The following is a 26,150-nucleotide window of genomic DNA, read 5'->3' as shown; positions in this document are numbered from 1 at the left end:
CTCAAAGCAAACACTTCAAAGCTGCCTTCAGTATGTAAGAAAGAAAATAATTTTCAACTGCCCCAGATGTCACCAGTAATCCTAGTGTGTTCAGAGCATGCTCCAGTGATCTCAGCATGAGACTAGGAGACAGGTTCTAATTCCAGCTCTCATAGCCAGACCTACTCACACTGAATAGCATCTTACTCTGCAAAAGCAATAAAACTATTCATAGAATAAAGTAGGTCTGTCAACTAATCACAGTTAACTCGAGCAATTAACTCAAAACAAATTGACTCAATTTAAAAAGTTAATGGTGATTAATTGTAGTTTTAATCACACTGTTAAACAATAATAGAATACCAATTTAAATTTATTGTAAATATTTTTGAAGGTTTTTCTACATTTTCAAATATATTGATTTCAGTTACAACACAATACAAAGTGTACAACGCTCATTTATTGTTGTTGTTAGGGTTGTCAAGCAATTAAAATTAATCATGATTAATGGCACGATTAAAAAAATTTGAGTGATTAATTGCACTGTTGAACAGTACTAGAATACCATTTATTTAAATATTTTGGATGTTTTCTACATTTTCAAAAATATTGATTTCCGTTACAACACAGAATACAAAGTGTACGGAGCTCACTTTATATTTATTTTTTATTACAAATATTTGCACTGTAAAAAAGCAAAAGAAATAGTATTTTTCAGTTCACCTAATACAAATACTGTAGAGCTATTTCTTTATCATGAAAGTTTGAACTTACAAATGTAGAATTATGTACAAAAAATAACTCCACTCAAAACAATGTAAAACTTTAAAGCCTACAAGTCCACTGAGTCCAACTTCTTGTTCAGCCAATCGCTCAGACAAACATGGCACTCTTGTAGCTGTCATTTGAAGGTATTTACGTACCAGATATGTTAAACATTCATGTGTCCTTTCATGTTTCGACCCCCGTTCCAGAGGACGTATCCATGCTGATGACAGGTTCTGATTAACAATGATCCAAAGCAGTGCAGACGATGCATGTTTATTTTCATCATCTGAGTCAGATGCCACCAGCAGAAGGTTGATTTTCTTTTTTTGGTGGTTTGGATTCTGTAGTTTCCGCTTCGGAGTGTTGTTCTTTTAAGACTTCTGAAAGCGTTCTCCACACCTCGTCCCTCTCAGATTTTGGAAGGCACTTCAGATTCTTAAACCTTGGGTTGACTGCTGCAATTTCTAAAGATAGCTTACACATTGCTACCTTCTTTGTGTTTTGTCAAATATGCTATGAAAGTGTTCTGAAAATGAACAACATGCTGGGTAATCATCTGAGACTGCTATAACATGAATATAGGGCAGAATGCAGGTAAAACAGAGCAGGAGACATTCAGTTCTCCCCCAAGGAGTTCAGTCACAAATTTAATTAACACTTTTTTTTTTTTTTTTTTTCCCAAGGAGTTGAGTCACATATTAATGCATTTTTAACAAGCTTCATCAGCATGGATGGATAAATGTCAGTTGGTATTCTATTATTGTTTAACAGTGCAATTAAAACTGCAGTTAATCACGATGAAGTTTTTTGAGTTTTTGATTAATCAACAGCCCTAATTCTTCTTTATTACAAATATTTGCACTGTGAAAAAGATCAACAAAAGAAATAATGTTTTTCAATTCACTTTATATAGTTACTGGAGTGCAATCTCTTTATCATGAAAGTAAAATTTACAAATGTAGATTTTTTTTTTTTTTTGTTACATAACTGGACTCAAAAACAAAACAATGTAAGACTTCAGAGCCTACAAATCCACTTAATCCTACTTACTACTTTTTCAGTCAGTCGCTAAGACAAACAAGTATGGGGAGGGATAGTTCAGTGGTTTGAGCATTGGCCTGCTAAACCTAGGGTTGTGAGTTCAATCCTTGGGGGGGAGCATTTAGGGATCTGGGGCAAAAATCTGTCCGGGGATTGGTCCCTCTTTGAGCAGGGAGTTGGACTAGATGACCTCCTGAGGTCCTTTCCAACCCTGGTATTCTATGAAGTTCATTTACATTTACGGGAAATAATGCTGCCTGCTTCTTATGTACAGAGGCACCTGAAAGTGAGAGCAGACATTTGCATGGCACTTCTGTAGCTAGTGTTGCAAAGTATTTACATGTCAGATATGCTAAACGCTGTATACTTTGTATTCTGGGTTGTAATTGAAATCAGTATATTTGAAAATGTAGAAAACATCCAAAAATAAGTTAAATAAATGATATTCTCTTGTTATTAAACGGTGTGATTAAAACTATGATTAATGTGATTAATTTTTTAAATAATTTGACAGTCCTAGAATAAAGTAATCCTTGTTCTAAGAGTAAGAATCTGACCCTTAGTCTTTATGCTGGGTCCCCATCATTAAAACAGAGGAATTATAAGCTTACCTTAAAGGGTTTTTCGTGGGTTAGTTAATGTTAGTAAAATGATTTGAAGGTGAAAATCACACATTTTGCTTTTTTTTATATTTATCAGTTATATTGAGTTTTCATCTGCAAATCACTTTATAAACAGTTGTTATTTGGGGTGTCGATGGGAGTATCTGTGGATTAGGGGGATGGTCTGGCAGCGAAGAGAGAACGAGTTTCCACAGTGGGATTGCTGTTGTGTGAACTTGTTCTGTGCTCTAGATTTCCCCATTATGGAGGTTCCCAGATTTTCCTAGCAGCACACTTCTATTGCAGTGCAACTGCATGGGGCAGGGAAGAAATCCAAAAACAATGAGGCAGCATAGCGCATCCATGCTGATGGCTGTGTTTCAACAGTTTGTGAAGGTTTTATGGAGCTCAGGGGATCCAAACTTCTACTCTGCAGAGAGATTCTCTCTCCTCATTTGAGTGCAACTTCAGAGTTTCATGTCCAGGCCTCTGTGATTTGAGGTTATGACATACATTTCATTTGAGTATCAAATGTGATGTTATGCACACTGAATAAACATTTTAAGCATAAATATTTTAATGTATTACATTAGCGCCCCAACCAGGATCAGGACCCCATTATACTTGGCTTTGTACAGAGACGGAATAAGAGAGAGCCTCAACCCCAAAGATCTTATAGTTTAATTAAGACATAACAAATAGGTATAAAAAGTAACGAAGGAGCAGAGGAGAGAGAATAAGGATACCAATGATAATGTCTTATAAGAGACTATATTAATAAGATGAATATCGAAATCCCCACTGGCCATCTGTCTAGCCAATATCAGAGAAAAATTATCTTACCTGCAGTATATTTGAATGGACTTGAAGGGAGTCAGGTAACCTGTACAGTATAAATCGTATCTAACCTGTCTGGTGAATTAAAGTTTCATAGGGAAACTCTTTACACCTGCAACTTGTGTTATGGATTTTTTGTTAAAGAAAATATAACACTCTTACTGAATCATCACCTTGTGAAAGAGTTAAGTTTGGAGGCTACAAAAATGGAAGCTGGCCCTTTATGGCACACTTTTTACGCATGAGTTGTACAAATAAACTTTAGTGAGGAAGAGAGCCGGTTACATAAAAGTTTATGGAGTAACTTCTAGTAAAGGTGTTGGAGTATGAATATGTAATTCTTCCCCTTTCAGAGCAGAATGTATGGATGGTAAAAATCTCATCGTGTCTCCCTGATTAGTAATCAGTGACTTGTACAGGAACTTAATGTTCACTCATTTTATTTAATAAGTAATTAGTGATATTTGCCAAGTTATTGGTATAGATAGATTTTTTTTTTTTTCCCCCATGTTCTATTTTTTCACCTGGTCACACACTGGAAATGTTGGCACCGTTACTTTGTATAAATAATCACACTTTTAGGAACTTGTGCATTATAACTTTTGGACTGCCTGACATTTTTTGACTCTCTCTGCATGTGGCTCTGCTCAACTGTGTGAAAATCTGAGTGGTTCCTGATTTTCAAATTATTTAAAATTGTCAGGATAGTAAACGCTAACAGAAGAAATTCTTAAGAGGTAGAAAGAATTTGTTAAGTAGGATCTTTTTTTTTGTAAATATACATTTTTATATTTCTATAAATGTAATGGGACAGCTGTTCTTCCAGAGGAGCCAAGAATGCTTTTGGGTACTGAATATTTGTACCCTTTTAAAAAAAAAAAAAAATCCCTTCTGATTTTTGTGGCACTGTAAGAAAAAAAAAATCTATATTTGTAAATTGCACTTTCACCATAAGGATATTGCACTACAGTACTTGTATGAAGTGAATTGAAAAATACTATTTTAGTTTATCTTTTTTACAGTGCAACTATTTGTAATAAAAAATATAATCAAGTATTTTATTGGCAAACTTGGTGTACAGATGCAAAGACTGGTATTTCAAGATATCAGATCCACAAAAATGCCAATTACTTAGAAGCAATTTCTTAACAGCTTTCTAGTAATGTCAACTGTGTGATACATGTGCATACTGATGGCATGAATGGAACTAGCCTATGTCATAATTGCAAGAATCCTTTCTTGGAGTTTTGCTATTATTTCAAGATTAATTGCAACCCTTATTTCAGAGGGTTAATGTTTACATAGTTATAATTGATATGTAGAGTATAAAAATGTTGGGAGGGATATCAGTGGGAAGCCAGATCTAGGAGTCTGGTATTCCTGGTAATAATCTTTCACCCAAAAAAGGGAGTGTAATTTGAACATGTTGGCAAAAATGTACAAAAGGCTCAATATGTTTATATTAATAGAGATTTTAGAAATTGTAAAGCTTTTCTGATTTTATGAAATGCTTACCGTTATGTCTAGCTTTTAGATAAATGATTTGGTTCAGCAGTATTTCAGCCACTAAAGGAAATTTGCATAATCAAAGAGTAAGAAAAAATTGTAATATAATCCAGTGTAGGATTTTTATGTGGGTTGGAGGGGAAATTGTTATTTTACTGGAGATATTCAAAATAAATCCACAGTTTAACATATATAGGAATACTCCCAAAAATCAGTTTTTTAATGTCAGCCAAAAGACTTGTAAAACATGTAATCTACTGTGTTGAGATACTCTGCTTATGAATAAAAGTAATGAAGCTGATTTTAGTATCTAATCTGAGGAACAGTTTCCAAATCAGGCAGAATATAGCTTTTCAACTCTCTCAATATTATACTACTCAATTATAGATGCATTATAAAATTACAATATCTATTCACTAAGAATAGTATGAGTTAAAATAGCTGTCTTCAAAAACTGTAACATTAGTATAAGGTGGTTTGATCCTAGGGAATTGATTTGCATAGTATGAAAACATTAAATAGACCAAAAATGTACTATGATGCTTTAAAACTGTTAAGTGCTTTATATTGTGTCCAGTTTTGGGTGCCACACTACAAAAAGGACGTGGAACAATTGGAGAGAGTCCAGCGGAGGGCAACAAAAATGATTAGAGGACTAGAGCACATGACTTATGAAGAGAGACTGAAGGAACTGGGCTTATTTAGCCTGCAGAAGAGAAGACTAAGGGGGGATTTGATAGCAACCTTCAACTACTTGAAGGGATGCTCCAAGGAGGAGGGAGCTTAGCTGGTTCCTCAGTGGTGCCGGAGGATACAGAACAAGGGAGCAATGTGTTGAATTGCAGTTGCGGAAGTCGAGGCTGGATAATTAGAAAAAACTTTTCTGACTAGGGAAGTGGTGAAGTATTGGAATTGGTTTGTGACCTAGCGGAGGGTGCGTGCTTTATAAGTTCTCCATCTTAGAGTTATTTAAGTCGGGCTAGACCTGCACCCTGGCTGGATTATTTAGGGAAATGGGTTCCTGCCTTGAGCAGGAGGGTGGGGATTGGAACTAGATGACCTCATGAAGGTCCCTTTCCAACCTTCTTGATTCTATGATTCTATGATTCTATGAAATAACAGTATTCAAAAGGTACAGTAAACATTTTTAATATGATGTATAAGTAAACTAAATAATTACAGAAGCAGCAGAAAAAGTCTCTGCTTCTTTTTGTTTTACTCCTAGTGTTCTGTTGTGTTAATTTCGATGGAATATATGGATCCAGAGAGTCAACAGTGTTAACATGACCCTGTCATTGTACAACATTAACAGTTTTAAACAAAGTTTGAGATTCAGGTAGAGATACCTTGGCCTGCTTAGTACCATGACAAACACCATTAAAAATTCTTTACATCTTTTATTAAAGATAAAGAAAAACAAGTAAAAACAGTTATAGCATTGGAAATGTAAAGTATTAAGTCAGGCTTTCATTTTAACACTATCCCTTGTTCCCTTTCCCTTTAGCTTTAAAGAGTTTTTAGAAGTAAAAAACTCTGCTTGACAGTCTTTTAGATGGTACTAAAAATTGTGATAACTCTCCTGTTTTGATGGAAAGGAGAAAAAATTAGTTGAGATGGCCTGCCTGAAGCTGCTGTTGCTATTGCTGCTGCTAGTTTGATCCCAATTAACTACAAAGTAAACACACAAGACAGGAGAGAGCGGAACAACAAAGATAGAAAATGTAGGTTCTGTCTCTTATGTTGATTCTCACTTGCAGTTTCATTATTCACGAAATACAAGCATGGAGCACACAGTCTTATCGTCCATTCTAAAATTTGGCAGACTTCTACCAGCATCAAGCTACCTTGGGCATTGCTTTTAGCTGGCTCTTTGGTCACAGACTTACAGCAATGTTGCAAAATATACAGTCCTGGCCAGCTAAGCCAGACTGTTGTTAAATAGAAGTCAAATAGGAAAGAGAAGAAATAAGGAGGGGTGGGGAGGTGCAGGTGGCATGTCATCTGGGCTCCTTTGTCTGGCCCAGGATGTTTCTCAGGATTAGGGTAATGAGGGCCTAGCGCTGTAACAGTGGATTCTGAGGTCCCAGGAGACGGTGGAAGTGGCATCCAAGACGGTAAAGCTTGTTCCTTTCCTATTCTTCCACTTTTGTTAAGTGGTGGTTCTCAAACAGTTTGCAGGCAGTTGCATCCCTAAAAAAAATTTTTTTTTTCTTTTAAGGACCCAAAAAAGGACGGGTGGGTGAAATATTTTGTTCACCTGTTAGTCCCCACTTCTCTTGTTTACCGATATCCATAGGCCTTCCTGTTTGGATTAATTCAGTCCTTCTGTCTGCCTTTTGCACCTTTTCCCATCAACATGTTTTGTTGTAGGTTATTGTGGGATTTTATGAATGTTCGCTCACTTCTTACAATTGAGCTCACAGTTAAAATAAATTTAAAGACCCGTTATTACAACAGTTCTCCTTGTTATAGTATGGGCTCCTCTAGATGACACAAATCTAAAGTTGCTGTTTTAAGGCTCAGCTCTCAAAAATATTTTTGCTACTGCCTGCATCATCTGGGCTCTGCAGGCACAGACAAAATTTTAAATTGGCCTTCAGCATTTGCAAGAAATTATATTGGATATTCTGCACTGCCTATCACTTCCAAAATGGAGTGAGATGCTGATTCAACCCAGTACAAGTTCTGTTTGTCTGTCCCCTGATATTAGTGGTGGAAAGTCATACATACCAGAGCTTTTCTATTTTCCCCTCCAATTCCAGTTGGGTGGGGGAGAAGAGAGAAAAAGGTCTTTGACAAGTTTCTCAGAAATGAGTCCTTAAAGTTAAACTATGTCCATATTTAGGTACATCCTTCAGCTCCCAGGAAAGTCAATGGAAGCTGCAGAGTATATCAGTATTTTTGAAAATCAGGCCATTTATGGTGGTGCTTAAATATGGATTAAGGAGTCTAATTCTGTTTTTGAAAACCTTGCCCCTTGTGTTTCTGTATTGTGATGACTGATGTCTGAAGTAGATGGCCAGGACAGAACAGTGTAAAACCACAAAGGCCTGAAAATGGTTAATTAAAAATGTCTTTCAACTGAAGCATAGCATGTAAAACCCTTTAATATTTTTTAAAGGTTTACATTTTACTTGAAAACCAAACTACTCCAAAATAATATAAGTGTTCCGTAATAGGCTAAAAAATGTTCCATGGCCAAAAAAGTTTGGGAAACGCTGTTTTAGACTCTTCAACAGTACAGCCAGTTTTCGATATGAATAGTCTGTCTTCAGTTGACCTTCCAGTGCTGACTGACACTTTAATTCCTTCAGGAATTTGGTGACTCAAATAACTGTGATACGTTAATTCATAGAAAATGTGAAACTACTATATATAAAAATTCTATATTCATAAGGAACAAATTAGATACAATCATAATAAAAGCAAATCTGATATATTATTACTATTTCTTCTTATTACCACCATAGTGTATAAGAGCTGTATTCCTAGAACAGGACCCCATTGTGCTTGGTGCTGTGCAAATACAGAACAAAGACCGTTTCTGCTCCAAAGAGCTTACAATCTAAGCAGTAGAGAAGATGGATACAATAAGATGGGGGAATACAAGGAAACAGTGAGACAATATTGGTTAGTATGACAGGCAGTGGTATCAACACAACAGTGGCCTAAGCTTTGTCAGGCTTTTTTTGTAGGCTTCACAGCAAAGGAGCGTTTTTAAGGAGGGATTTGAAGGAGGCTAATTAAGTAGATTCATGGATGTTTATGGGAGGCTCTTCATAGTAACACTCATTCATCCAGTATCCAAAAACCCATCCTTTGCTATGCTATGTCCAGCATAGATTATATTACCCTTTGGACAGGCACTTGCCATCTCTATTTGTAAATAAAGCATCATATGTGAACTATGGTGCTGTAGGACCTAATAGATCTATGGCATAATGGACCAAAAGTAAGGTTTACTGATCCTGGAATGCTCCAAGAAGTTTAAGAGAAACTTTCTGTGAAACTTTATGAAAGCTTACAGTTTTAAGTTAAGGATGAGTTCATTTATTCTTTATCTTTAGGTGAACAGTGTTTGCTTAGAAGAAGTTACACATGAAGAAGCAGTGACTGCCTTAAAAAACACATCTGATTTTGTTTATCTGAAAGTTGCCAAACCCACCAGCATGTTCATGAATGATAGTTATGCCCCTCCAGACATCACAAACTGTAAGTTGAGCTTGTCTTTACTACTTAGCTCTTAATAAACATATATGTCTTTAAAGTTTTGGTTAACACAAAATATTTAACATATTTTAAACATTTATTTCAAATTTTAAAATTAAGAATTTTATTGATGGGAAAATCTGAGATTGGTATGAAAATGTTATCAGAAGAATTATAACAATTAAGCAGGAAGGCATCATGAGCTAGCATGTTGAGCATGGGTCTACAGTCAGGAACTCCTGAGTAATAATTCTTGCTCTGCTATTGGTTTGTTGTGCCTAGGGCAGGTGACTTAATTTTTCTGCCTCAATATCAGATTTGTATAATGGGAATCTGGATACTGTATTGTGAGGGTTATTTGATGTTTATAAAGCAGTGTGTGCGTGGTGTGGTGTTTGAAATGAGTAAAGGGATAGAATATTGTTTTGGGTGGAATTTAGTGACATTTTAACTTTTCATTTTGCTTGTTTTTCTTGCATCCAAATTTCACCTGCTCAGATTTCATAGAGGTCTGAACTTTGCATATATTTCCATTGTCTCTCTTTAATGGACAAATTAATGTACAAACATATAAATAAGCAAAGTTTTTTTTTCAAATTCATTGATGAATATCTGAAATTGAAATTCTCCAATTTTTTCAGAAGTTGAGGTCCATCTAGCCCAGTATCCTGTCTTCCAACAGTGGCCAGTTCTAGGTGCACCAGAGAGAATGACTAGAGCAGGTTAATCATCAAATGATCCATCACCTGTCGTTCATCCCCAGCTTCTGGCAAACAGAGGCTAGGTACACCATTTCTGGCCATCATGGCTAACAGCCATTGATGGACCTATCCTCCATGAATTTATCTAGTTCTTTTTTTGAACCCTGTTATAATCTTCACAACATCCTCTGGCACGGAGTTCAACAAGATGACTGTGCCTTGAGAGAAGAAATACTTCCTTATTTGTTTTAAATCTGCTGCCTATTAATTTCATTTGGTGACTCCTAGTTCTTGTGTTATGAGAAGTAGTAAACAACACTTCCTTATCTAGTTTCTCCACACCAGTCATGATTTTATAGACCTCAATCATATCCCCCCTTAGCCGTCTCTTTTCAAAGCTGAAAAGTCCCAGTTTTATTAATCTCTCCTCATACAGAAGCCGTTCCATACCCCTAATCATTTTTGTTGCCCTTTCCTGAACCTTTTCCAATTCTAATATATCTTTTTTGAGATGGGGTGACCACATCTGGACACAGTTTTTAAGATGTGGGCATACCATGGATTTATATAGAGGCAACATGATATTTTCTGTTCCATTATCTATCCCCTTCATAATGATTCTAAACATTCTGTTCACCTTTTTGACTGCTGCTGCACATTGATTGGGTGTTTTCAAAGAACTATCCACAGTGACTCCAAGATCTCTTTCTTGAGTGGTGGTAACTAATTTAGACCCCATCATTTTATATGTGTAATTGGGATTATGCTTTCCCATGTGCATTACTTTGCATTTATCAACATTAAATTTCATCTGCCATTTTGTTGCCCAGTTACCCAGTTTTGTGAGATCCTTTTGTAGTTCACAGTCAACCTGGGTCTTAACTATCTAAAGTAATTTTGTATCATCTGCAAATTTTGCCACCTCACTCACTGTTTAACCCTTTTTCCAGATTATTTATGAATATTTTGAATAGGACTAGTCCCAGAACAGACCCCTGGAGGACACCACTATTCACCTCTCTCCATTCTGAAAACTGGCCGTTTATTCCTACCCCTTGTTTCCTATCTTTTAACCAGTTACCAGTCCATGAGAGAACCTTCCCTCTTATCCCGTGGCAGCTTACTTTGCATAAGAGCCTTTGGTGAGGCTTGTCAAAGGTTTTCTGAAAATCTAAGTACACTGTATCCACTGTATTCCCCTTGTCCACATGCTTGTTGATTTCCTCAAAGAATTCTAGTAGACTGGTGAGACATGATTTCCCTTTATTAAAACCATGTTGACTCTTCCTGAACAAATTATGTTCATCTATATGTCTGACAATATTGTTCTTTATTATAGTTTCAATCAGTTTACCCGGTACTGAAGTCAGGCTTACAGGCCTGTAATTGCTGGGATCACCTCTGGAGCCCTTTTTAAAAATTAACGTCACATTAGCTATCCTCCAGTCATCTGGTACAGAAGCTGATTTAAATGATAGGTTACGGACTACAGTTAGTAGTTCTGCAATTTCAGATTTGAGTTCCTTCAAAACTCTTGGGTGAGTACCATCTGATCCTGGTGACTTATTGCTGTTTAATTTATCAATTTGTTCCAAAACCTCCTCTAATGATAACTCAATCTGGGACAGTTCCTCAGATCTGTCACCTAAAAAGAATGGCTCAGGTTTGGGAATCTCCCTCACATCCTCAGCCGTGAAGACCAATACAAAGAATTAATTTAGTTTCTCTTCAATGGCCTTATTGTCCTTTAGTGCTCCTTTAGTACCTCGGTCTTCCAGTGACCCCACTGGTTGTTTAGCAGGCTTCCTGCTTCTGATCTACTTAACAAAAAAAAAAAAAATTGCTATTACTTTCTGAGTCTTTGGCTAATGTCATCAAATTCTTTTTTGGCCTATCTAATTGTATTTTTACATTTTATTTGCCAGTGTTGATGCACCTTTCTATTTTCCTCACTAGGATTTAACTTCCTCTTTTAAAGGATGCCTTTTTTGCCTCTCACTGTTGTGACGGGTTGAGTCAAGAAACCCCCTTGGGACTACCACCTGATGTGCTGAGACTACCTCTGAGGCCATTTTCCCTGTCAGCTTCGGACCTCAGGACCCTGTCTTGTTGAGCCAGACACGCTAGCCTGCTGCAAACACAGACCCAGGTCTGAACCATGTCCCCCAAAAGCTGCAGACTTAACTGAAAACAGCTTAAGAAGTGCTCCTGTCTCCAGCACCCAGATACTCAGCTCCCAATGGGGTCCAAACCCCAAATCCGTTTTACTCTGTACAAAGCTTATACAGGGTAAACTCATAAATTATCCGCCCTCTATAATACTGATAGACAGATATGCACAGTTGTTTGCCCCCTCCAGGTGTTAATTACTTGCTCCGGGTTAATAAGGAAAAAGTGATTTTATTAAATATAAAAAGTAGGATTAAAGTGGTTCCAAGAAATAACAGACAGAACAAAGTAAATTACCAAGTAGAATAAAACAAAAACACGAAAGTCTAAGCCTAATACAGTAAGAAACTGATTACAGAAGAAACCTCACCCTCAGAGTTGTTCCAATAAGCTCTTGTCACAGACTAGACTCCTTTCTAGTCTAGGCCCAATCCTTTCCCCGGAACAGTCCTTGTTCAAGCTCAGGTGGTAACTAGGGGATTTTTCATGACTGCAGCCTCCTTTGTTCTGTCCAACCTCTTTTCATAGCTTCGACACAAGGTGGGAATCTTTTGTCTCTCTGGGTCCCCACCCTTCCTTCTAAATTGGAAGAAGCACCAGTTTTAAGATTGTTTCCAGTACCAGGTTACATGGACTGTAAGGTGGACGAAGGCTGCTAGATCGTCGGCTCACGCTGTAGTGATCAATGGTCCTGTATCTAGTTGGCAGTGCTATTCAGCAGGTGCCCAACGGTTGGTCTGGAGCAGTTTGCCAATATCTTCAGTAATGACTGGAGGATGGCGTGGACGCTTTAGCAGTTTTGCAATTACACTAACTGGAGGAGGATAGATATGTGGGGGTAGTGATGGCATCAGAGGGACTAGACACAATTAGCGGGATTGGGCAAAGATCGATGAGGCTTCACAAGGACACGTGCGGAGCTGCACTTAGGACGGAGATCGCGCATGGGGGACTGCTACAGACTACGGCCGAATGGCTAGGCAGAGTTCTGCCGAAAGATAGAGGTTAATTGGACAAGAAGCTGGATATGAGTCAATGTGCCCTTGTTGCAACGAAGGCTAATGGCATTTTGGGGCTGTATAAGTAGGGTTGTTGCCAACAGATTGAGGGATGTGTCATTCCCGTGCGTATTGACATTGCGTTGAGGCTCATCTGGTAGTACATGGTCCCGTTTTGGGCCCCACACTACAAGAGGGGCAATATTGGAAAAAATTGTAAGAGTCCGGCGGAGGGGCAACAAAAATATTAGCTGCCGAGAAACATGATTTATGTGGATGAGGACTGAGGGAAACTGGGATTGTTTAGTTTGAAGAAGAGAAGAATTAGAGGGATTGATAAGTGCTTTTCAACTACCTGAAAGGGTTCCAAAAAAGGATGGAGCTCGGTGTTCTCAGTGCGTGGCAGATGACAGAACAAGGAGTTATGGTCTCAAGTGCGTGGGAGGTTTAGTTGGATATTAGGAAACACTATTTCCCTAAAAGAGTGGTGAAGCACTGGAATGGGTTACCTAGGGAGGTGGTGGAATCTCCTTCCTTAGAGGTTTTTAAGGTCAGGCTTGACAAAGCCCTGGCTGGGATGATTCAGGTGGGGATTGGTCCTGCTTTGAGCAGGGGGTTGGACTAGATGACCTCCTGAGGTCCTTTCCAACCCTGGTATTCTATGATTCCTGTGAGAGCCCAAGCCTTCATTCTTCCAGCCTTACTCACAGGAGGGCTTGCAAGTAAACAGAGCTGTCTACAATCAGTTGCCCTGGTTAATGGGAGCCATCAGGATTCAAAACCACTATTAATGGCCCACACTTTGCAAAATTGCAATAGGACCTCAGTTATATTTCATATTTCTAGTTTCAGATACAAGAATGATAATTCATACAAATAGGATGAACACACGGAGTAGATTATAAGTTTTGTAATGATACCTTACAAGAGACATTTTGCATGAAGCATATTACAGTTACATTATATTCACACTTATTAGCATATTTTCATAAAATCATATGGAGTGCAATGTCACAACTGCTTCTTTTACTTTGTTGTTTAGCATGGTGACTCTTTTTTGGTTCTCTTACTCTGTTTTTTAATTTGGGGTATACATTTAAATTGAGCCTCTATTATGGTGTCTTTAAAAAGTTTCCGCGCAACTTGCAGAGATTTCAGTTTTCATCTGCCTTTCATGTTACTATAAAAATGAGGCATTGTTGAAGAGCGCTGAATTGGATTTGTTGCTTTACCAATTATTGTTTGAGTTAATTTTAGGAATTCACTCCATGTGTCATAAAACAGTCAATTGGTTTTAAGCAATTATCATTTAGAGATGCACATTTATATTAAGTTTTGGGAAATAGTTCTTCATTAAGGGCTTCATAAAATGTTGGTTTTGGTTGTGGTGTTTTTTTTAATTGCCGTTATGTCTCCTTTCCAGCTAAACATGGATCTTTTCTAAAAATGAAATTACTTTTGTCGCTGAATTAGAAAATAATCCTTCCAAAATTGCAAGATGGAAAGATACAAAATTTTTTAGGTTTAATATGTGATGCATTAATTTTGGAGAAATATTTAAGAAGAACCTTAAGTAGTTTTTCACACAAAACTTACTAAATATTGCAATCTTTTTTCCCTCCAAAGTGATGCAAAATGCAAATATAATGAACAGTAGAAAAGAAAAAACTTGTTAGACATTCAATTTCAGTGTAGTATTTCTGTAACTTGTTGTTTGCAGGCTTTTTTTAAAAGTTAATATCTTGACCTGTAGGATAGTTGTCTTTAATTTTTAAGAATAATAAATTAACAAGCATGTATTTTATTAATGTATCTGTGGTGTGGTTTTCATAAGAAATATTGTAAGCTTGAAATATTCTCATATCAATACACCAGTCTGCAAAATTAGGTATTTTACTTGTGTTAGGGTTGGACAGAAAGGAAATTGGCCTTTTTGTTGTTGTTCTGTGTCTTATAAAATATAGTACATTTGAGTGCCAGACAAGTCTAGAATCATTTTCCATTTTTTACTGTAACACGTCCTTATTTGTACATACAAACATGTATTTATACATCTATATATAGTGATTTTTCATTTTCTGTCCCTGACTTATAAGCAACTTTTAGCTGTTCCCTTATTTGTTGTGATCAACAAATGAGTTTTATTGATCTGTAGTCACTGCTGCAGTTAGGCAAAACAGACTGCAACAGAGTGTATTGATTATGCAAACCTGTCATCCACTTTCAGCAGCTGCCATTAATACCAATATAATGATATGATGAGAGATGTGCTAAGAGGCTAGGGAACAGAATATCTATAAGACTGATGAGATCTTTAAAGGGATAGTATATGCAGTGAAAGGGGAGAATGATTTTTGGGATGAGGTTACGGTAGAAAATAATCGAGACTTTCACCTAGAAAAGAGAGTCACTTAAACTTTTGGTGAAATACGTTACTGATTACAGATTTAATCTACATTATAAATAATTTACATATATTCTACTTTGTGAACCAGAAATGGTCTAGTGGATTGAGCAAAGGACTGGGTACCAGGAACTTTCAAATTCCAATCCTAGTTGTGTTTCTTATTTGCTGTGTGGGTTTGGCCTAAATGCTTAATATCTGAGTCTGTTTCCCCAATCTGAAAATGAGAATACTACATATTGTCTTTTAAGCGGTAGTCCATCTGTGTATTCCTCTGGCTGTGCGTGCTCTTCATGCACCGGAGACCAGAAAGTTCTTGCTATCAGTCTGTTGGTCCATGCCTTAGCCCTTCTCCAGCTTGTATAAGGAACAGTGTGGACTGATTTTGCCTTCAGGTCCTTTCTGCTGATCCTGGCCAGAAGTGGAACCTCTTCTGTCTCCACAGCGCTTGCTAGCTGCTTCTGCATCAAACTGTAAATATTTTCTAGATAATACACAGTTTTAGATTTTATAGTTTTAGTCTAATTATTAGTGGTTAGAGCTTTGGTGGTCTTCCTCTACCCTAACACCCACCCCCCAATCCCCTGTATGGGATGACTAGCATACCCAAGATCCCAGGGTTTACAAACTGCTTTTTCTGTCCCTGGGCCTTTACAATCATCAGGCAAAATCTCAGTCAAGCCCATGAGTATAGTCTTCAGAGATTCCTAATGGATCATGCTATGACCCCACAGTCTGACCCTGGCTTAAAATACCCCCCATACATTGTGCAGAGCCATCAAAAAATGCTCCTCTGAGCACAGTGACATCTGGTTTGGGGATGATAAGAGTAATGCTAAGCACTACTTCAAACAGGGGCCTAAGGAAGCGATGAAACACTTTCACAAGAAAAGGATCTCTTCTCCAACATCCTCCGAATCAGGTGAGAATCTGTGTCCTGGGATGGGAGTGCTAGGGGCTCACAAAGATCATGGTACCCGTCGCCCAGCCTGAAAAGCAAGACTTCCCTGATTCAGCAAGAGAGAAACAATGGATGACTCCTGCGCTAACAGTGCTGTTGTGCCATGATAAGGAGTTGTCAGCACCGATGACCATGACAAGACCAACTCTGTCAGTGCCACAAAAAGAAAGTAGTCCTTTCCACTCCCTCGCAGTGCGGGATACATACTACACTCCTGAGAATATTGACATCCTCTTGGGCCCAGAATCCCCAATCCTGTCGGAACCAATCCTGACAAAGAAAATCCCCACACCATCAGTCCAGAGGGTTCCTGGAAGGGAAAGTCGTTCACTAATACCTCTACCAGCCAGGGCATGACAAGGCTCCCTACTGATGGACCTTCCCACGGAATTGGAAGCTGCCTCCTCTTCTGAAAGTCGGGTATTAGTGGAAGAACATCATCACTCCTGTAAAGACAAAGGATCAGTCCAGATAAAGGATCCAGAGTTTCTTGAGCACCATCCTTATGTCATAGGAGAGATTATGCCCCTTGGGACTATGGGCATCCTACTCCATGGGGACCATCTCAATTTCCATTTGACCCCTTGCAACTGGCCTTAGTGGGGCCTGTGGGACTCATGCATGCAGTATTCCAAGTCTGTAAGTTTGATTGGAAATCAAAACAGCCCCCTCTTCACAGAGAGGATCCTGAACCAATGAGCCAGTGGAGGAAGACAGAAAACCAGATTCGAGAGAACCACCAGCTCCCCAGATGAGATGGTTGCACTGTGCTTCACTTCATCACCTGATGACAACAGGCAATTTCAAAACCTGCTAAAGAAGAGCACTAACACACTTCACATTCCTCTGAGGGAAGTGAGAGACACTCCTCAAACTGTGGGAGATTCTCCAGTGCGTGGGGCCCAGAAAAATGACTCTGACAATTAATGAGGCCATCTTAGAACGAGCAGCAGTGGTCTGGCAAAGCCCAACCGCATATGCCCCATGCCAAAAAGAATGGAGAAGAAATATTTATGCCAGCTGAAGGAGCAGAATTTTTATTTACACACCCTGCTCTGAATTCATTAGTAATTCAAGTCGTCACTGAAAGAGGCAGACAACATCATGCTATATCCATCCATTTTGAAAAAGACGTTAAAACTCTTAAACCTTTATGAGATAAATGTTTGTACAGTACTTCGACCAGCTTACAGTTCTTCATAGGAATGTATCATCAGGAAGTAATGTAAAAGTATGCTTTTATTAATTATACTAAGTTTGCTGAATTCACTGACAAAGACCCACAGGAGGATAAGCTATAGTTCAATGCACTCATCAAGGAGGGCAAATTGCTTACCAGATGGTCCCTGCAGGCCTCAGTTGGTGCAGCAGATTATGGGTATCCCTGCACTGCACAAAACAACAACAAAAATCCACAACAGTGATTCTCAGAGTGCAGGTCAACTGATTTGGGCTTGCACTACCAGGCTAAAAATAGCAGTGTAGACATACCAATCTTTTTCCTGAGTGGTAACTAATTTAGACCCCATCATTGTATATGTATAGTTAGGATTATGTTTTGCAACGTGCATTACTTTGCATTTATCAACATTAAATTTTATCATTTATCAACATAAAATGGCAGATGAAATGCAGTTTAGTTGCCCAGTCACCCAGTTTTGTGAGATCCTTTTGTAGCTCTTCGCAGTCTGCTTGGAACGTAACTATCTTGAGTAGTTCTGTATCATCTGAAAATTTTGCCACCTCACTGTTTACCCCTTATTCCAGATCATTTAGGAATATGTTAAATAGGACTGGGCCCAGTACAGATCCCTGGGGGACACCACTATTTACCTCTCTCCATTCTGAAAACTGACCATTTATTCCTACCCCTTGTTTCCTATCTTTGAACCAGTTACCAATCCATGAGAGAACCTTCCCTCTTATCCCATGACAGCTTATTTTGCTTAAGAGCCTTTCGTGAAGGGCTTTGTCAAAGGTTTTCTGAAAATCTATATCCACTGTATCCCCCTTGTCCGCATGCTTATTGACTTCCTCAAAGAATTCTGGTAGATTGGTTAGGCATGATTTCCCTTTACAAAAACTATGTCGATTATTTCCCAACAAATGATGCTCGTCTATGTGTCTGACAGTTGTATTCTTTGCAATAATTCCAACCAGTTTGCATGGTACTGAAGTGAGGCTTACTGGCCTGTAGTTGCCAGAGTCACCTCTGGAGCCCTTTTTAAAAATTGGCATCACGTTAGCTATCCTCCAATCATTTGGTACAGAAGCTGATTTAAATTATTGCTTACAGATGATAGATAGTAGTCCTGCAATGTCACATTTGAGTTTCTTCAGAACTCTTGGGTGAATACCATCAGGTTCTGGAGACTTACTACTGTTTAGTTTATCAATTTGTTCCAAAACCTCCTCTAATGACACTTAAATCTGGACAGTTCTCAGATCTGTCACTCAAAAGAATAGCTCAGTTTGGGAATTCCCTCACATCCCTCATAGTAGAAGACCGAATGCAGGAGAAATTCATTTTTATCTGGAATGCCCTTATTGTCTTGGAGTGCTCATTTTAGGCATCTCGATCGTCTAGTTCCCCACTGGTTGTTAGCAGGCTTTTTGCTTCTAATATATTTTTTTTAAAATTGCTTATACTTTTTGAGTTTTGTCAGCTGTTTTCAATTCTTTTTGGTCTTGCTAATTATATTTTTACACTTCATTTGCCAGAGTTTATGCTCATTCTATTTTCTCATTGGAGTTTATCTTCCATTTTTAAAGGATGTCTTTTTCCTCTCACTGCTTCTTTTACTTTGTTGTTTTAAACCACGTGGCTCTATTTTGGTTCTCTTACTATGTTTTTTAAATCTGAGGTATACCTTAGTTGAGCCTACTATTATTGGTGTCTTTAAAAAGTTTCTACCAGCTTGCAGGGATTTTTACTTTTGTATCTTTTAATTCTGTTTCGCACCTCTCATTTTTGTGTAGTTCCTCTTCTTGAAATTAAATTGCTTACTGTGCTGGGCGCTGTGGTTTTTTTCTTCTCCCCAGGGATGTTAATTTAATTCATATTAATGTCACTTTACAAGCGGTCACTTTTCACCTCTTGGACCTGATCCTGTGCTCCACTTTAGGCCGAAATCAAGAATTGGCCGTCCTTTGTGGGTTCCAGACCAGCTGCTCCAAAGGTGTAAGAATTATCTCAACATCCCTTCCTGAGGGTACATGTATCAGTCAATATGAGGTGTGACAAAGTCCTCCTCTACCTTGGCGCGGTCCTGCACTTATTGGCGGATTTGTTTCACCTCAGTGATCTTCCCCTCTTGTGGAACCACAGCTGGGTCAGCTCTCCTAAGTCTGATGAGGTTGGGAGGTTTGGGGGGAACCCGGGCCCCCTTCTACTCCAGGTTTTCCAGCCAGAGGCCCTGTGGATTGCAGCTGTTCTATACTGCCTCTGACAGCTGACATGACAGGCTACAACCCCTGGGCTACTTCCCCATGCCGGCCTCCAAACACCTCTTTCTCCTCACCACAGGCCTTCCTCGTGGTGTCTGATAACGCTTGTCTCCTCAATCCTCAGCAAGTACACGCTCTCACTGCTCCTTGCCTTCTTGCTCAGCTCCTCACACATGCTCCTTCTCCTCTGGTCCTCTCTGTACTGGAGTGAGCTCCTTTTTAAACCCAGGTGCCCTGATTAGCCTGCCTTGATTGGCTGCAGGTGTTCTAATTAAAGTAGCTATCTCTACTGCCTTCTAGAAAGATGTTAATTGGCTCCAGGTGCCTTGATTAACCTGGAGCAACTGCCATTTGGTTACCAGGTTACTAGGGATTTGTTTAGCCTGGGGCTAACATACCTGTTATCTCAGTACTTTACTGTAGCCATCTGGCCTTGCCCCATCGCAGAGGATAGTTGAAATCCCCCATTATTAGTGTTGAGTTTTTTATTTTAATAGCCTCTCTAATCTCTATTTTCTAAGGTGCCACAAGTACTCCTGTTCTTTTTTTCTAGTCTCCCTGAGCATTTCAGAGTCACTAACACGATCCTGGTCAGGTGGTCTGTAATATAGCCCTATTGCTATATTCTTATTTTTCAAGCATGGAATTACTATCCATAGAGATTGTATAGTACAATTTAGTTCATTTAAGATTTTTACTTCATTTGATTCTATGCTTTCTTTCACGTATAGTGCCGCTCCCCCACCAGCACAACCTGTTCTGTCCTTCCAATATATTTTGTACCCTGGTATTACTGTGTCCCATTGATTATCCTCTTTCCACCAGGTTTCTGTGATGCCTATTATCTCAATATCCTCATTTCATACCAGGCACTCTAGTTCACCCATCTTATTATTTAGACTTCTAGCATTGGTAAAACTCGTCATTTTTTGGCGATCCCCTATTGCATGATGTAATTGAATGGGATTTTTTTTCATTTGACTGTTTTTCATCAGATCCTCCCTGTATTTTACCATTTTCCATCCTCTCCTCCTTATTAGAACAGAGAGAATCTCCATTTATAGATTCTCCCCCACGTGCTCCTCCGCACCTGTCGGCTTTCCCCCAGCTCTTAGTTTAAAAACAGTTCTACAACCTTTTTAATTTTAAGTGCCAGCAGTCTGGTTCTGTTTTGGTTTAGGTGGAGCCCCTTCTTCCTGTATAGGCTCCCCCTCTCCCAAAAGCTTCCCCAGTTCCTAATAAATCTAAACCTTCCCCAGTTCCTAATAAATCTAAACCCCTCCTCCCTACACCATCATTTCATCCATGCATTGAGACCCTGCAGTTCTGCTTGTCTAACTGGGCCTGCGCATGGAACTGGAAACATTTCAGAGAATGCTACCATGGAGATCCTGGACTTCAATCTCTTGCCTAGCAGCATAACTTTGGCCTCCAGGACCTCTCTCCTATCCTTTCCCATGTCGTTGGTACCTACATGTACACAACCACCGGCTCCTCTGCAGCACTACATATAAGCCTATCTGGATGTCTCGAGAGATCCAAACAGGGGTAATCCAGCGCAGCCCCTAAAAATAAAGATGCTAAGAAACTTGACCTTTTGGGCAGAAAAGTATATTCTACTGGCAGCTTCTAGCTACGTGTCGCCAATCAGCAAGTACTGCTAGGGTGATGCAATTACAACACTTGGGACTCAGTAGCCAAGTTCAAAGACTCTCTACCCAGAAGGCAAGACAAGTGTTCTCGGCTGTCTTGGAAGAGGGCAAGGCAGTGGCCAGGGTGCCTCTCTAAGTGGCACTGGACGTGGCTGATTCAGCAGCATGGTCCATAGCATCGGCTGTCACCATGCGGTGCAGTTTGTGGCTGCTGTCCTCGGGGCTTTTGAACGAGGCTCCGTTCTCCATCCAGGAGTTCTCCTTCAAGGGCAACACCTTGTTTGCACAGCAGACAGACACCAGGCTGCATGGGCTGAAAGACTCAAGGGCTCCCTGCGCTCCCATGGGCTCTGTGTACCTCAGGCCTGAAGGATGCATTTCTAACCGCTGCCCAGATACTTGAGTCTGCCTCGGCAGAGCTCCTACAGGAGGAAAGAGGAGGATTTTAAACCCAGCCACTCTGCCGCGTCTTCCTTGGCCCCACAGTTGGGTCCTGCTCGCCACTAAGGTGGCCAGTGGCAGGCGTTTTGAGGGTTTGCATGAGGACGGCACACCAAACTCACCTCAGGATCCAGACCCTTTATTTTTGAACCATTTGTCCCCATTCCTTACTGCATGGGTCCGAATTACCTCAGTCTGTTGGGTACTCCACACCATAAAATCTGGTTACACCCTGCAGTTCTCCTCCAGCTCTCCCTCCTTCTCCGTCACTCTTAAAGAACCCTTCTCATGAGCAGTTATCCGCCCAGGAGGTGGAAGCTCTCCTGCAGGTTGGGGCTGTGGAGGACGTTTCTCAAGACATCAAGTGAAAAGGGTTCTATTCCCAACACTTCCTAATCCCGAAGGCCAAGGGGGGGTCTTAGGCCCATTTTGGATCTGCGTCACATCAACAACTATCTCAAGTAGTTGCGGTTCTACGTGGTCTCTGTGGCCTCCGTTATTCCATCTCTGGATCTGGGAGACTGGTCCACTGTCTTCGACCTAAAGGATGCCTACTTCCATATTTCTGTTTTCTATGGACACAGGAGATTCCTTTTATTTGTAGTGGCCCACTGCCATTACCAGTTCATGGCACAGGCCTTTGGCCTTTCATCTGCTCCAAGGGTCTTCACGACGTATATAGCGCTCGTGTCTGCTTACTTGAGGCATGCAGATTTAACCGTACCTCAAAGACTGGCTCGTCAGAGACATGTCACAAGCCCAGGTTCAGCACAACCTCAGTCTGGTGCGGATCACCTGTCATGATCTGGGCCTACTTATAAACAAGCAAAAACTAACTCTGACCACTGTTCAGTGGATAGAGTTTATACGGGCAGTGCTCGATTCCACTGAGACCAGGGCCTTTCTGCCAAATTTCTGGTTTCAGGCCATGTTGGACCTCATCACCCATGCGAGAACCCACCCGCTCATGACCACCCAGCTGCTTGGCCACATGGACTTACATGACTGGCATCAGTCTGCACTCCTGGCAGACACGATCTGGATCTAGTGGTCACAGTTCTGTCTTACATCCTTTCATTCCTGGTGTGGAGGAACACACATGGGCTCTGGTCACAGGAAGATCATTCTCTTTATATAAATATCAGGGAATTCAAGGCAATGTGCTTAGCCTGCCAGGCATTTCTTTCCTACCTGAGGGGCAGAGTGGTCCAAATCCTGACGGACAATACCACTGCAATGTTCTACATCAGGGGTCAGCAACCTATGGCATGCGTGCCAAAGACGGCACGCGAGCCAATTTTTAATGGCACGCTGGAGCCTGCCAGGACTCCAGCATGCCACTAAAAATCCTGCCCAGCCCGGCGTGCTCTCCTCTGCCTTCCACTTCCCCCGTGAGGGCAGGGAGCAGAAGCATAGCCGTGCGCACGGGGTGGGCAAATGGCCCCACTCTCCCGGCACGGCAAGCCACGGGGTCCGCGCTCCCAGGCCGGAATGCGGGGCCGAGCGCAGCAAGCTGCCAGCCCCTCCCCCACCTTATCCCCTCCCCTGGAGGCCAGCCGCTGCGCGCAGCGGTGTGGGGGTTGGGGTTGGGGTTGCGTGCTCCCGCAGGGCAGCGTTTGGCTCTGCGGGGAGGCAGACATGCTCCCCACTCACCCGGAGGGGCAGGGCTGTGTGCTCCCATGGAGCCTCATGGTAAGGGGCCCAGGCCTGGGGGGTTGGATAAGGGGTTGGGGCAGTTAGGGGACAGAGAGCAGGGTGGGATCCCGGGGGGCGGGTGGCGGCTAGGGGTGGAGGCCTCTGGAGGGGGCAGTCAGGGAGCAGGGGGGATGGATGGGGCATGGGAGTCCCGGGGTCTGTGAGGGGTCAGGGGGTGAATAGGGGTCAGGGAGGGTCCTGGGGGGGGAGTTAGGGTGGGGGGTCTCTGGAGGGGGTGGTCAGGGGACAAGGAGCTGGGGGGGTTGGATGAGTTGGGAGTTCTGGGGGTCCTGTCAGGAGGCAGGGGTGTGGAAGGGGTTGGGGCAGGCAGGGGTTGGGGGGTTGGATGGGTGGGAGTTCTGGGGGTCCTGTCAGGGGACAGGGAGTGGTTGGATAGGCATGGGAGTCCTGGGGGTCTGGCTGGGGACAGGGGGTGTGAAGGGTTGGGGCAGTCAGGGGACAGGTAGGAGGTAGAGTCCAGTCTGGGGACAAGGAACAGGGAGGCTTAGATAGGGGGGGGGTCCTGGGGAGCAGTTGGGGGCAGGGGTCCCAGGAGGGGGTAGTCAGGGGACAAGGAGCAGCGGGGTTGAGAGTTTTTAGGGGGGCAGTCACCCAGCACTCTCCCCTGAGCCCTGAGCCCCCCCCCATACACACACCACGCCTCTGCCCTGAGCCCCGCACCCTCCCAGGCCCCTGCCCTGAGCCCTGTACCTCCCTCATACATACCCAGCCCTCTACTTGACTCCTTCATCCCCCCCCTCCCGCAAGCCTAGCCTGACTCTGGCTCCCCCACCCATACCCAGCCCCCCCACCTGCCCTGACACCTACACCCCCTCACATACCCAGCCCCCAGCCCTGACTCCAGCCCTCTGGGTCCTGGCCACCAGCCCTGCACAGCCCAATGCTGGTCTGGGGTTCTGGCTGACGGACCCTTGCCAGCTGGGGTCCAGGCCGCAGGCCCCGCTCAGCTCACTGCCAGCCTAGGTGAACAAAATCCCAGACCAGCAGCGGGCTGAGCGGGCCGGCAGCATAAGATCCACATTTTAATTTCATTTTAAATGAAGCTTGTTAAACATTTTGAAAACCCTGTTTATTTTACAGTACAACGCTAGTTTAGTTATATAATGTATAGACTTATAGAGAGAGACCTTCTAAAAAACGTTAAAATGTATTACCGGCACGCAAAACTTTAAATTAGAGTGAATAAGTGAAGACTCGGCACACCGCTTCTGAAAGGTTGCTGACCCCTGTTCTACATCAACAAGCAAGGCGGAGCCTGCTCGTCAGCCCTGTGCCAATAGGCTTTCTGGTTATGGGACTTCTGTATACAACATGCCATTCATCTCATGCACCTCCTGGAGGGTCAGGAGTGTGTTAGCAGATCTCCTCAGTGCTGAAGCCAAACCATCTCATAAACTCCTCCATATTGACCATATTTAAACTTTTGTTCAATTCAAGTGTTTATTGTGAAGGGTTACAATTCATTTCAAGAACCTTTGTTTCCTTTTGCCGGGCATCCGCTAAACCTCGCAGGTAGTGTAGAAAATCTTGAGGATTTGTACACATTTTTTCAGGGACCAATGGAGAGAGACCAAATTATTTCAGAAACTTTTATGATAGAGTTTTGCTTGTTTTTACCTGTACATAAGCATCTTTCTAAATAAAATGATTCAGAGCTGTGGTCAGCAATAACCAGCTTACCCCAGCTGGTTTCTGTGGGATTACAGGATGAAATTTCAAATGTCAAGGTTGACCAGCAAGACACTGAGCTTCTAAGCTTCTCCTTCAGACATCTGTGTGTCTTTTTTATGCTTGGAATGTTGTCTCAATCTAGTCTATTAAAGCTATTGGGCTCTCCTTTAATTTTCTCCTCAAAATTCATTTTGCCCATCGTGCCTGCAGGAAATTGCCAGTTGACAATGGCTAGATGTGTACCAGTGAGGCTTGTTGATATAATCATTTTATGTAGTCACCTATTCTTATCATTATTAACTTGTTCTGTTGCCTTGCCTGCAGTGATGACTGCTTGGTGGATCGTACTTAAATAGATGGTGAGGCCAGTGTAAATTAGGTTCAGGCCAGGACAGTCAGTAGGGGGTCTGGATCCTGATTTGGCCTTTGTGAGCAACCACAGTACACCTCAGTGGGGAAAAAAATCTTGGTTTTCCATTTCAATTTAATTTCTTGCTATTTCAGAAGAAACCTGTATTGTCAAATTTCCCTCTCTGCCCCCAGCTCCTTCAAAACAATCCACTGTAGTGTGTGCAGACGTTTCTCAGCGCTAGTGTTTAGATGTTTAAAAAGGGGCAGCTATCATACCCTCTGGGATTCCTTCCCATAACTTGAAAATACATCACAAATAATACCTCGATGAAACTAAAATGCAACAGTGCAATTCAGCATAACCAACTACCAATCAGTCAGACAGTTAAATGCTCAAATTGCCTTCCCTATCCCGCAGTTCCTCACTCTTACAATTCCCCCTTGATTTCAAATGCCTGAGGGAAAAAGTGTGAACTTGCAGTGACCACTGACTCAAATGCATAGGGAGATAGCAAGGGCATTTCTATGATGCCTACAAAAAAACTGACAATGGTAGGCTGCTGCTGTGCTGAAACCATTGCCTGTCATGCTGATCAATGTTGTCATAATTTCCTTGTATTTCCTCATTTTTTCTCTCTCATGTTGTAAACTGTTACTCTTAATCTTACTCTTAGATTGTAAGATGTCTAGGACAGGG

The 26,150-nt window shown here is 41.3% G+C and overlaps 1 protein-coding gene across 34 annotated transcripts in view; it reads left to right on the top strand.

Annotated features, from left to right (window-relative positions):
• Positions 1-26,150, top strand: part of DLG1 (discs large MAGUK scaffold protein 1) — a 408,238-nt gene that overhangs the window by 251,784 nt on the left and 130,304 nt on the right. For all 34 annotated transcript variants that reach the window (XM_075069025.1, XM_075069021.1, XM_075069020.1 and 31 more), the window contains one exon: positions 8,801-8,945. In XM_075069025.1, coding sequence (XP_074925126.1) covers positions 8,801-8,945 — 145 coding nt within the window. The remainder of the gene's footprint in view (positions 1-8,800; positions 8,946-26,150) is intronic.

Source organism: Chelonoidis abingdonii, chromosome 8, assembly GCF_003597395.2.
Source record: "Chelonoidis abingdonii isolate Lonesome George chromosome 8, CheloAbing_2.0, whole genome shotgun sequence".
Taxonomy (NCBI): domain Eukaryota; kingdom Metazoa; phylum Chordata; order Testudines; family Testudinidae; genus Chelonoidis; species Chelonoidis abingdonii.
Note: the sequence above shows the minus strand (reverse complement) of the source record. Positions and strands in the feature narration are given on the sequence as shown.